Genomic DNA, 13,951 nt, shown 5'->3' with positions numbered 1-13,951 from the left:
AGACTCAAGTTTTCAACATATAACGCTGTCATGACTTGATGCGGCTTCATCACTAAAGTGTTAAACACATTACTGCATCAGGAACTATAAACCAAAAATACAGTATATATTATCCTGAATAAGCTATTCTGCATTATGAGTCATTTACCTTTTGGTACTTTAAGTATATTTTTATGTCTGTTTTTTTATGATATACAATTAAAACGTACACAAGCAGGAAATAATTCTGTAGTGCATTTTTTTTTTTTATGTACATCTGCCTGGTTGTAAACAGCAGCAACAGGATGGTGATAATATCGTCGGCATCTTCAAAATAAAAGCTCGTCATCTGAGAAATGCTGTTAATAATCATCGCTGTTGTAAATGATGTAAAAAAAAAATTAAACGGATGACTTCTACTTGTGACACTTTTACTTGTTGCTGCTTTTACTCAAATATGAGATCTGAGTACTTGTTTCAACTCTGAATTTAAAGAAATTATACGCAAACTGGAGATGAAAGTCGTCTGAGTTGAGGTTCGAACATAAACACACACATATGCGTCAGACGCCTATTTATATGGACACAAAAAAGATGTACACGCACACACACACACACACACAGCAATGAGTTATTCACACTTGAGAGGGTGTTGGTTCTCAGAAATGCCCCAGGTCAGATGTCACGTACACAGGAGCCCTGGATCCAAACTTAGACCTCTCTGTTTTCCCTGACATGCCCCCTCCTCCACTCTCCCGCCATCTCTTTCTATCTCTTTTCACACAAACACGCCATCATGTGACTTTATTTTCCCCAGTTTCTCTGTTCGCTGCGGTGCTGCCGTTCCGTCTCCTGTAAAGCCTAACAAGGTTAGGCCCGCACTTTTCATTATCAGTAATAACAGAGCAATCACGCAGGTATTGATTCGAGCAGCAGCACTTTATGAAAGTCATCCAGCACTCGCTGTGCGAGTACGCGAGGCGGGCCCGGGGAACGCTCATTTAATCATCTCCGAGCTACGCTTCCAAGTGGGAGAGAGAATAGACGAGTCACTGCGCAGAAATCACAAGGTCCAGGCGAGGCAGCGAGGCGTCAATAACGACAATGTTTGTGAAATGACTGAGGTGTGCTCTTTTCTCGGCGTCGGCGGGCCCCACAGGGGGAGGATCGACGCCTGCCTGTTTATCGTAATGAGCCATTCAAAAACTTGTGAGAAGAGTAAATAGGCGACATGTGGTATTAATGGTTACACTTTTTCTTCTAGTGCCTCAGCTGTTTTTTTAGCAGACATTTTTCATTAAAGAACATCTGCATGCACGTTCATGATGCTCCACCATACGGATGTTTCAACGCTATGGATTTATTTGTTTGGGTCGTTCTATAAGAAGAGGGTTGGCCTGCTCTAACAGCCCTGAATAGAATCTTTGCATCTCTTTAATGCAGTCTACATCTTTGTTTTGACCTCTTCAGGGTGTCAGCTTTCTGTTGCATCTTATAACTTCAAAAGCAGAAAAAAGAAGTTTAGAGATATGTCACTTATCCTTCTCCCTTTTATATGCCGTTCTTTGATCCCGGGCTGTCTATTCTCCCTTTCTAACCCTCATTGCTTCCCTCCATTATCTGCACGGGGCTCAATTCCTCCTCGGTTCTGTGACACTTGGATTGTAGAAACACAAAAAAAACAAAACACACAGGAAAACGTCTCCACCAAGAAACAACCACACCAGTGCAGATGATTAATTTAGTTTGCGCTAACAGATTTAATCTGGAATGTATTACGCTGATCTGATCTCACAGACTGTAATCCTATCCACAGCTCTAATCCCACTGTCAACTGGCATAATCCTGTTTCCGCGTGCGATTATCTCCTTTGGACTTGGCACTAGCGCGAGCAGGATGCTTTCAGCCTCTTTCTCTCGCTCTTATTGCAGTTTAAAACGTGATAATGCCACTCATGAATTCTTTGGGTTATTTCAGTATTGACAGTGGAGAAGAATGATTCAATTTGTTTCACAAATGCTGCACAGGCGCTGATGTCCTACAATAAATGGTCTGGAAAAGGCGTGATTCTATTTGAGTAATTTCCATTCTATAAATGTACTGTGTGCTTCTTAAAGCTGGATTGTGGGATTTCAACACACAAACGAACGTCTTTGACATTTAAGTCCTTGCCTAACGAGTTCGCACATTGCTGATTAAGCCTATACCCTCCAGATGAATCTCGCCGTATTTCGCAGCACAGCAGATTGTCCATGGCAACAGCTCTGCAGTGGCACACCTGTATCTATGTGCAGTATTCAATGAATAAACAGCCTGAATCCTACATAACTGAACTGAGAGTAGTAGCGGTAACCAATGACGGCTAACCACACGTCCAACCCACAAATCAGCACAGAGTCCAGTCAAAAAACCCCGACTCTGAGAAAATGTGGAGTAAGAATACACATTTTTTTAGATAAACTGATTATTATTGCTGAAGAGAGCAGCGCCAGTAACGCTTATGTCTTGTTCCTCACGGTGTCTAAAGCAGTTTAATATGTTTCTGCTGCCAGTGTGAGTAATATACAATGTAGAGCGTGCAGTGTAAACAGAGACTCAAGCAGTCTGTGCATGTCACACACAACTAATCAGGGCTAATACTAATTGGACCTCAGGTGGTGCCACTGTTTCAGGTCAAAAAAACAAGGACACATGATGGATACTGATAAAACAAAAAGGGAAACGTTGTGTGTGAGGATGTTGATGATGGCGGCTGGTTTCACTTCTCAGAGTTTTGGCTGAATGACACAACTGAACACCTTTTGCGATTTTGTTGAAGTTCAGGGTGTTCGGTGATACGTTTTTTTTTTTCTGCTGTCCTCTCAAGATCATCGAGAGGAATCGGGGACACTGACTCAGAGAAAGGGAGAAAGTAATTAAGACCGATGTCATGGCTTTGAGAGGCCCAGACACTGCGATTCTGGAAGGAATGCACAAACAAGATAGGCCGAGGAACCGACTGAGCGAGAGAAAAAAACAGACGGACAGACATCAACTAATGTTTTTCCTTGCTGCCTAACATTCTCGTGCCTCCGCGACATTAAAGTTGCAGCTTCTCTGTAACATTTTGGCATAAACACAGAGATAGGAGGCACGGCAAACCTGACTGATGGACTTAACAGCTGGCAGGAGGGAGGGACGGAGCGAAAAAAGGTGTTGAGAGAGATGAGTCTAAGCGAGTGGCTGTGCCCTCGAGCTCCTTGCTCACCTGCCTAATGGGAGGATAATGGCAGAGCTTGATTTGCGACTGTGGGCAAGTAAGAAGTTTGGAAACGCTGAGAAGAAAAAAGGAGAGAAATAGAGAGTGGATAGAGGTACTGTGATTAGAAAAAAAGACAGATTAAAACCTATTTTCCCCCATTTATTTCCCCTTAGGTAGCTTCAGAGTTATAATCCCTTTAGATTTAGGTGAAATCAAGCCCCATTTTTGATTCTATCTGGGTCGACATTGTTTCTGCAATCAAAAGAATTCACATTCAGTAATGACCTCCGGCAAGGAGGTCATGTTTTCACCCAAATCTACCGAACAGATTTCCATAAAACTTGGATCGAGGATGGGTCTCGGCTCAGAATAGACCCAGGATTTCTCTTTCTCACTCTCTTCAACACTACGAGATCGGGCTTATTTTTTTTTTCATTTCTCAAGGAATAAAGCGCAGATCTTAATGAAAAATCACGCATATATGTTTCTAGCATGAAATTCCTCTCACAAGCATATAAAGTTGATACCTGGGCCAATTCTAAACTGGTCTGTATGTAAAGATAAGGCAAGATAAGGGCCGATTCCTCACTAATTGCTTTATATTTTATAGTGTCAGATATGGAATAAATGTAACTGTTTGCTCTGATGTAGTTTTTCTCCCATGAGTGGTACATTTTAACCAATAAATACCTGGATCCCATAAACTCCTGGACATAAATCCACTAAGCAAACCAAAAGTCAGCAACGGTACCTATTAGAAATATATATGATTGCATGAGATTTTGTCACACTGCAGTCTCGGCTTCAATCTGTCAATATTTGTAAACTGGCGAAGCAAACAAACCCTCGGGCTATCTGAGGTTTTATGGTATGTCTGTATGTTGAAGGCAGAGCGGGACTGAATGAGAGAGAGGGAGAGGAGAGAGAAGTAATCATTGTATCAGTGGTGCGATAAAGGGGCCCAGTGTGATGGAGGGACAGGGACGGCTGACACTGAGAAGAAAAGACAGGCTGTTTGTCGCTGATCTTCCGTCACATAAGCTCAACAGAGGAGACGCACAGCCGCGCTGATCTGACAAGAATGCACGCACCATGGTATGAGCAGACCGATGAATGTCTGTGTGTGTGTGTGTCTGGGAGTGTGAGTGTGTGTTGGCCTGGATTAGACTGGTCCAAACACAAATCTCTCTGGCATGAAAGTGAGAGAGAGACGTATGAGTAAAACGCCGTCAACAGCAGGGGACGGAGACGTAAAAGATCCCACTTACTAAAAAACTAAAAGCTCCAGTCATGTGACTCTTATCTAGTGAGACCTGCTTTGGTTTTAATCAGCTACAGAGAAGATGGAGCACGGCCGAGTCGGACGGCGCTGTGTTATTAACAGCTCTCCTCGTGTAAAAAGCTGGATCCTATGGGTGGCTGAATCCCAGCCTTGTTAATTTAAAGGAGAGAAATTTTCAATGTGGATGCGCCCACAGATATCCCATTAAAAATCCAATTAGGATGGAGATACCACGCGCCGACTGCAGAGGAGAGAGAGCCATATGGATCCAGAGAACAGCCTGAATTATGGCATCACTGCAGTACGCTGACTGGAGATTAGCACGCGACTGAAAACAAATCTGTCCGATCACAGGTGTATTGAAACCTTCATCCTGAAAACACGTTTGTCTTGGTCAGATTCGAACATTATAACTCGGCGCACAGGTGTCCCATTTCCTTTTTCTTCTCAGTGCTTTCTTTGGGGTTTGGCGAGGAGCCAGTGAAGCAAGCAATGTGAAGATCACACGCCCATCTGTGGCTTCCAGGCGGATAAACAGTGTATTTGGACTGTGTCTGAATGTGACACAGATGTATTTAGACAGCATCCAAGGAGGAAGCTGGACATGTTTATGTCAAATAACGTCAATGGTTTAACAAGACAGATCAGGTTTATTCACACTCATGATTAATATGTTTTGCAGCATTGAGAAAACAAAAACTAAATAAGGACGATGCAACCACAAGGGATACTGTAACAGAGTATGAATGCAAACAAGCTATACAGGCTCACGATGCAGGATTTTTGTCATTTGCTGCTTGTAAACAAACCTTTTAAAGGTGCAGTAAGCAATTCTGGAAATGCATAGTTGAATGCATTAAGAAAATGGAACCTATACTGTACTGATGAGTGGGAAGGATTATTTTTTGTGTATATACGTTGTTTTACTTTTAGGAAAAATCCTGCATAGTGTATTCTTAAATTAGGATCAAAATAAAACTGTTTTCATTTTTTGTATGAACACCAACACCTCCTGTTATGAGGATCTTTATCTCGCTCGCTTGTGCATTTCTTTTGGAAGGGAGTGAAAGAAATCTATTTTTAATACTTTTTTTAAAAGGTACAATATGTAAGAACTGGCCAACTGTTGAATTCAACACAAATAAGAGCATATAACCAAAGTGACCGCTAACTGCTGCTACATGTAGCTGCTGGTAGTTAGATAGCTAGCTCACACAGCAGTGGAGGTTGTGCTTTGAAATGTGGGCTTACACTGCCTGGGACAGACTGGGGCTAGCTGGTTAGCATGCTAACTTCAATACATATCTGTTGAATATAATACAAAGACATCAAAACTGTAATTTTTTCACATTCTGTGGATACATTTAGCTCATTTTTGAATGATTTCAATTCAAATTATTATGTATTGAGCCATTAACAACAGCTTTTTTGCAGGATGCATAATCAGACTACAGAGCAGATTTAGAGGCATTTTTATTAAACCGAGACTTTTTCATAGCTAGTTAAAAGTTCTTTGTAGTATGTTTAATCGCTTAATGCTGCTTTTTTCTCTTGTTTTAATAAGTTCATCACTAGCCACAAACTGTTGCCTGCACGTGCTCATGTGCTGTGTCTTTTAAATTACTGTGCAGTGACACTGCACTGTTAAATATTATTCTGAACTCATATGCTGACACACACACACATGCAGAGCATGACGTGTTGACTTTACTGCCAAGAGATTGGCTGGATGATTTGTTTGAAAAAAAAAAAAAAGAAAAGAAGAAAAACCCACTGTCGACTAGCAACGCAGCTAATATTTACCCCACATGTCTGTCTGGCCGAGCACCTCTCAGTGTGTGTGTTCCATCGAACCACTGAATGTAAACATGCTGTCAAAATATGGTCAGCAAAATTAGAGTAAAGACAGATAGAGACACAGACAGCAGGGCGAGCGATAGAGACAGAGAGAGATAAATAAGAGGTATTTACCCGCCCTCTGCTCTGCAGGAATGTAATCTTGGCTCACAACAGTGTTGTAACACAAAGAAACCCGCTGCAACAGCACTACTAATACAGATACAACACACACATGCACGCACGCAAGTACACACACAAACACAGGCGCACACACACACACACACACACGTGCATGCGCTCTTAGTCTCTTTTTCTCAGAACTCAGACATGATGACAGTGGGTGTGTCAGGCTGGCAGGTAGACAAAGTACAAGGTCTATGCTTTGTGCAAGTGTGTGTGTGTGTGTGTGTGTGCAAGTGTCTGTGTGTGTGTGTGTGTGTGTGTGTGTGTGTTCAAACTGTTTTCATGGTAGACGGTTACCACTCCTTTTTTATGACATGGCCAACAATGTTGGGGGGGGGGTAAACCAGGACCTGCTGCCACGGGTTCAGACAAGGTCACGGCTGATGTCGCCCTCACCTCACACCACATGGGTCTATGTATGTGTGTGTGTGTGTGAGTGTGCGTTGAATGGGGGCTACCAGGGTGTAATGTGAACCATCCAGCGATGGGTGTGGCCTGAAGTGAATGAGGCAAAAAAAAAAAACAGACTGAGTGGGAAATCAAGTAAAAGGAGTTACTGAGATGGGAGGAGAATGAAACCAAGCAAGGAGGAAGGGCACACGAGCGAAGGAGAAGTGGACTAGAATAGGCTTGCATCTAATGAAAGTAGGATGGTACGGCACTTAAAATAAGATGCCAGATTACCTCTGTGTGGGTGTGGCGGAGCTGCGGCATTACAGTTCGGTTACTGTAGTGAGTAACCTACTTTGTTTCAGACTCATTCTAGTATAAACTAATAAGCTGGCGTTAGCTCACTCGCTCCTGTAACCTGAGCTGACTGTTATTCTCCAATCAGATAACAATGCTTGAGTGAAGCATTAACGAGGGAAGGTTAAAACAGGTTACTTCCTCTACATATCACGCATGTTTGGAAACTGCGTTTTCTGTCAGATAACGTGCAGCTCACATCAGCGCACGCCGCTACAGTTCTCCGACCTGTCTCGTCGAGCTATAGAGCAGATCTAAATATTTAGCCCCCGAGTAAGGATCGTGTATACAGATTTAGAAGCTAACCTGTCCGCTCAGTAGTTAATCATTAATAGCCAAAGTTACAATGCTGACTTTAAATCAGGGAGTTGTGGCAGCCATTATCCTTCTCCAAATATTTACCCTGCTTCCACATAGCTGAGCTGTCTTTGCTGCACTAGGCAGAAACACAGGCAGCAGAGAGGGCTGCGCTCTCTGAGGTTAAGGCCAAGTCTAAGGCCAGAGAACACCCACGCATGCATGTATAGTACAAGTTCACACACACACACACACATAGTATGACTTGGTTTCAATTCTGTGGCCTCAATGAAAACTTCTGTTCTGACTGATTGTCTTGCCCCCGGGGTGCATCATCCGTGAACTGCCATGAACATCTTTCCATGAAAAATGAGCGATTAAATCTTTTTAGTATTTCTGGTACTAATACATTCTTTGCTCTAATTCCCTCAGCATGGACTCTACACGCGTGGTCTAGCACAGGACACATGTTTTTTGTGTCTGTATGTGCATGTGTGTGTGTGTGTGTGTGTGTGTGCACCATGTAAAAAGGAGGCCATAGAGAGAGAGAGAGAGAGAGAGAGTGGCTGTTGGGGAAAATGACTGGGTTTGGGTGTGACCTGCTCAGCTATGCACTGGTGATCATGTGAGACCTGTTCTAATTATACACCTCTCAAGAAGAAGGCCGATCCTCTCTCATGGGCAGAAAGTGTGTGCACATGTGTCCAAGCGTGTGTGTGTGGTTGTGTGTGTGTGTGTGTGTGTGTGTGTGAGGGTGTAGAGGTTGCAAGACTGGTGCTTGGAAGGGGGGTGTGGCTTCACGTAACACAACTAAACTGAGAATTTGCCCTAATTTTTCCAACCACTCAATCTGAGTGAAAGTGAAGTAGGACATGTGACTTTTCTGCAGGTCCGTGTAACAGGAAACCCTTAATGTGGCGAATGTGTCTGCGCCTATATGTGTATAATAAATGCGACAAACGAGTCAACAACCTTCGCTTCTGATTTCCTCCATCCTCTTTTGCTCTCTCTCCCTCTCCCTTTAGCTTTCTCCTGCTGTTTCCACTGTGGGTTTTTCAGAGACCTGCTCTGTTTTTCATTACCAGTGGAAAAAATGGGGCGAAGAGTTAAAAAAAGCATCACCCATCTCCATTAATACACAGGTCCTAGTGGAAAATGAGTCCAAACGACTAAAATAGGCCCCTTGGTTCCTTTTAAATGCCTACATATATCTGCCAGCTACTCCTTTCCAGCGGCCGACCTTTCCCTCAGCGTGAATGACAATTTAAACATATGTTCAGGTATCGAGATCCTTCGGTCTTTAGATAAAAGCAGTGGTCAAATGTAACAAAGTACTGTTAATCAAGTACTGTATACGTTTGAGGTACTTTTACTTTACTTTACCTCCAGTTTGGATAATTCCCCCTACTTCTTAAGTTCAATAGCTGTGAAATAAATTGTAAAAAAAGCTGAAAACTCATAAAAAGACGGTTCTCACAGGACACTGGCGCTACAAAAAGATGATGATCTTATAAAATATGGTGCATTGCTGTAAAAAAATCTATTCTACAGTATATAAAGGACTTAATCGATTTTACATTTGTTTTGCAGTCACATTGCTGCTGCTGGGATTTCAGTTTCTTACAGCATGGGCTGTATTTTTGTAGTCTTGGTCGCCCCTCCTGCTGGTTTTTACGCTGTACTGTAAATGTGTATTAACACTCAATTTGGCATTAATAGTTATCCAATTCACTTCTGAGATCTTGGAACACGGCGACATCGCTTCGACAAAGTTGTAGACCTCTTTTATGAGGGGATAAATGAGCACAGCAGACATGCTAGCCATGCTATGGTAAGTATGACACATCAGACTTGAACCAGGAAGCGGATCTGTAAACTATGACGGATTATCACAACAGACAGTTTGGGTCATAATTTTCCTTGTTTGTTTTCTCTTCCTAATCAGTTTAGTTAACCTGTGGATTTGTTTAAAACCTGATTTACTGTGTGACTGCTTGTGTTTCTTGCCATGTCGGACATATTTTTAGCAAAGTTGCCGCGAGCCAAGATATTTCAATTAAACTGGAAGACATCAGGAGATTAATGGGAATGATGCTGCCAATCTCTATCTGTAGGAATGATGGCCAAAACTATGATATTATGACTCAAGATGTAATAAACAACGATGATTTAATTTAGCTTGGAGTTTTTGAAAATCTCACACACACACACAGGGATCAGCGAATTGTGAGGAAACTTGGGAAGAGTTCAGCTCGGGCTTGACAATGTTCCTCTGTCCACATCTGGCCATAAACACTGTTCTGAGAGTCGACTCACACACGCTGTCCTCATCCTAACCCTGCCCCGATCACACACTGCCAATGACAACGAGTCACCGACGTCTGCAGGGGCAAAACACAAACAGGGGTAGAAGAAAAAAAACACACACGGCCAACCGTATGCGGGTGTGTGTCAATGCTGGAAACTTTGGGCTGAGGTCCGCCCATCTCTAGAGATCATGTTGCTCCGATAAAAGACAGATTGTGAAAGACAGTGAGAGAATGAGAGAGAGAGAAAAAAAGAGGTGTTTGCTTTTCTACTTTCCTGTTGCTGCCTAAAAATGGAAAATTACTGCATAGGGTGCCCTACATCTGCCCCCAACTTTATGCTAAACCACACACATGCTGAAACAGACACACACACACACACACAAACCCCCTCTAACTGCCCCTAGGCCTCAGCACAGGAAGTGGTTTGACTGGGTGAGATATACATGATGACGCGATCGTCTTGTTGCTCTCTAGCTGTTGAAACGTGTTGTGCTCAGGGCATCCATATGAGTCTGTACATGTGACAGCCTATTCATGTGTTTCACCCATTCAGAAGCTGGCACACAACACCGTCTATCACCTCCAGAGGGACAGTGTTGACAGAGTAGGTTCATGCACGGCGAAATCAGTCGAAAATGTGACACCTCACTCCTAAATTTCTCCAGTCTGAAATCAGGTCAGTAATCACGAGTCAAAACACTGCCTGTTCTAGAAAAATTCCACAGTGCAGTGTCACAAACAGCCGGACTTCTGCTTCCTGAATCTAAAAAGCTGAAACTCCCTGGCCCTCCTCCTCCTCTCTGTGCTTTTGTTCACATGATGCAGTCACCTGACCAGAAATAGGTGGGACCAAAAAGAGAGCACATGTCTTGGCCAGATGGTGCGTTTTGAGCATGATGTAGTTCGTAACTACATTTATTCCCTCAGACTAAATGTGCTTATCTGTGACCTGAGTTCTGTTCGCCGCCTCTCCTTTCTTACCTTGAGTGAATCGAAGCATGCGATGACCCGTCCGTTGTCGACCTGACAGCTCTTGGCCGGATGTGCGAACTTGCACTCCTGGTCGGAGCGTGAGCACGTGCCCCTCTGGAACTCCCTGCACACCTCCAGTGTCAGCCACTTTGTGTCGCGGATGTGTGCCATGTTCAACGCCATGGCAACAGTTTGGCAAAAAGTATTCCGAGCTGCAATCGGTTCAGGCGCAAGTAAAGTACCTCTAGTGTTTTAATCCACAACTTTAAGGTCTTATTATTTATGTTTATTCGCTGTTAAAGTCTGTGATGTGTGTGCATAAAGTTGAAATGAAACATTCAAAATAAAGTTCCTATTGATTGAGAGGGCTCCTCTTCCCGAAGTGAAATGTTGCAGGACGATGTTTGGCTGTGAATGTTATTGGATAATTTTCCACAGATTTTATATCCAGGAAACGGCTCAGCCTAACAGTTAAGTTACCGCACTTGGCTCAACTTTGCTCTCTCACTGTTGCTTGCCAAGCCGGTCTCATCTACCACATTCAGAAGCCAAGAAGGCAAAAGATGAACAGGCCGAACCGAGAGCCCTCTGGTTAGGTGCAGTGAAGCAGGCAACAAAGGTGATAGTCTGTGTGTAGCCCACTACAGGAAGGTTAAGGACACTGGAGACCAAGTGGAGGCTTTGAGGGTTGAAGGCGAACGTTGAAGGCAAGGTGGGTGAGATGCTGCGTGGGCCTGGTGGTGTGTAGGGCTGCTGTGGTAAGGCTGGTCAGCTAGTTGAGAGCAGTTGGCAGCGTCTGTTGAGGAGAGCTGAGGCCGCGAGGAGTGGATGGTGTTGATGGACGAGCAGGTCGGTGCGTTGGCCACGAGGAGGGTGTGGTCGCTGTCCTTATACTCGTGTTACTGTGGCAGCAAGCGAGCGAGGCGGGGGGCGGGGGGAGGGTGGAGCTTCAGCTGTAGAAGCAGGTCAAAGCTGCAGCAGACATCAGGGAAGGCACTTCCTCTGGGGAGAGAGAGACAGAAGAGAGGGAAAGACCGAAAGAGAGATTAGTGATGATACACATCCAAAGAAAACTTTTAGGTTTTTTTTTTTCTCTCTCATTTCTCCTTCATAGGCAGCGCTCTGCTTAGATACGCAGCTGTGGAAATGAAAAATATGTAAAAATGTCAGAAATGCAGGGGTGTCAGCTAAAACAAATAAAACTTTCACCCGCCCTGCGCTCTAAACACACATGGTGCACACACGGTCATCACGCCACACAGACAAACACACACACACACACACACACACACACATACACAAATGCACAAAGCAGCCATTCACAACTTTCCACCTCTTCTGGTTGACGCAGGAAAATCGGATCGAACCTTGTATCACTTACAGTCGAGTACAGCAGAGCCGGCCATTGCAAATGAGTTTAGAGGTGAAAGAGAGGAAGAGAGTGAAAGCGGAGGGGAAGTCGAGGCAGGGCATGAGGGAGAAGAGGTTAGTCATTTCCCTTCTTGCGAAGCGGTGCGAGAGTGCGGACCAATGAGAGCGAGCAGAGTTGCAGCAACATTCTGGGCTGAGCGCCAGGTGAGAGCAGGGGGGAGGAGCATCGAGGAGGCTGACCTGCCTGCTGCTGGAGCGAGGGAGAGAGAGAGAGAGAGAGAGAGAGAGGGGCAGACTGAACTCTGCTCACTATTTCTATGACTACCTGATTTTTGTGATGATTTTCCTTCAAACAAAGATGGAGGATCCCAGATAATATTCTCTTCTGAACTGACGCATTTCTAAATAAAAAAAGTACCATTCTCGTCTCACACAGATGTGAACTCGCAGATAGCATCGTGTGTTATTCAACTCATAAACCAAACTCCCCCTTTCATGACAAACAAAAGAGATCACGGGTTGCAAAGTGTTACTTCTTATCAGAATTGTGTTTGCGTTGCCAGTTGCATTCTATTTTGGGTGAATCCATTGTACGGTGGGGTTTGCTCGGGGAATTTGAATGACTGTGGCTCCCGGGGGCCCGTTCTGCTCTTATCGCACGGGCAGGGTAACTCGCCACACCCTGTGTAGAGAAATCGCTTTCCCCAGAACAGCGCGTGCGGGTTCAGCAATGCCACGAACCGCTGCTAACTTTACAGCACTGCAACACTGCAACGCGCCATATCAGAGCGCTGCAGCAGTGCAGCCCGGGTCATGATGACCCAGCAACATGGATATATGTTACAGAGAGAAGAGAGAGTGAAGGAGGAAACTGCTCAGGCTCACCTTGGATGACCCCTGCGATAGCAGAAGTAGCATTACTGCTACAAAACGACCTTTGGAGTGCTAGCATAATCAGAACACACACGCGCACACACACACACACACACACACACACACACACACACACACACACACACACACACACGAACACAGCAGATTATCTTCCATATCATGCACTTTAGAGAGGAGACTTTGATACATGAATTTTCCAATAAATACAAACAGAAAAGATATATTACCTGACTGCTCAAATGACAAACACTAACATTTTATCAAACACTGCTATTTCTTCATGACTAATCTTTCTTTATTTATCGTTATATTAATGCCAGAAAACATTCTGACCGAGAGCGACTTGATTGAATGTTTTGCAATGAAACTGATCCAACATACGCAGTGCCATTCTTTTGTTTACATTACTAAGGGCATGTTTTTATTCCCAAGCATTTGAAAATGTCACGTCAGCCAAGTCTAATCTTACTGCGTAACCCTGTATGCCCCAGGCCTTCATATCACATAACGTTGATGTTACATGTATTTATTGCTCCCTCTCAGCCTGATGTTGCTGATGGCAACACACTTTTTACTCTCAAAATATACTTTGTAATAAGTTACATTCAGGTGAGTAAGGATTATCTCTGAACTCATCACACTGAGCTCAAGTCGCAGCTGGACGTGAACTAATGAACAGAGGGATCTATTTTAATTATTATTATTATTCTTTTTTTTTACTGAAGGCGCCAGGGGCCGTTTTCAGTCAAATGAGAGAATGTGATGACTTGAAGCATGAAAAGCTGACGCCCCCTGCGTTCTGTCTGGCTGCCTTATCTGTTTCTATGGTTTCTATTA

The 13,951-nt window shown here is 43.8% G+C and overlaps 1 protein-coding gene across 28 annotated transcripts in view; it reads right to left on the bottom strand.

The window, feature by feature from the left end:
* Positions 1–13,951, bottom strand: part of LOC115572335 (muscleblind-like protein 1) — a 56,545-nt gene that overhangs the window by 20,142 nt on the left and 22,452 nt on the right. For 27 of the 28 annotated variants that reach the window (XM_030402294.1, XM_030402291.1, XM_030402302.1 and 24 more), the window contains one exon: positions 10,859–11,851. In XM_030402294.1, the coding sequence (XP_030258154.1) occupies positions 10,859–11,032 (174 nt within the window). In that variant the 5' untranslated portion in view covers positions 11,033–11,851. Of the gene's footprint in view, positions 1–10,858; positions 11,852–12,230; positions 12,353–13,951 lie in introns of those variants that run through there. The other variant, XM_030402298.1, reaches the window with a different exon arrangement.

The sequence above is a fragment of the Sparus aurata genome, chromosome 21 (assembly GCF_900880675.1).
Source record: "Sparus aurata chromosome 21, fSpaAur1.1, whole genome shotgun sequence".
Taxonomy (NCBI): Eukaryota; Metazoa; Chordata; class Actinopteri; order Spariformes; family Sparidae; genus Sparus; species Sparus aurata.
This window is presented reverse-complemented; position numbering and strand designations above follow the sequence as displayed.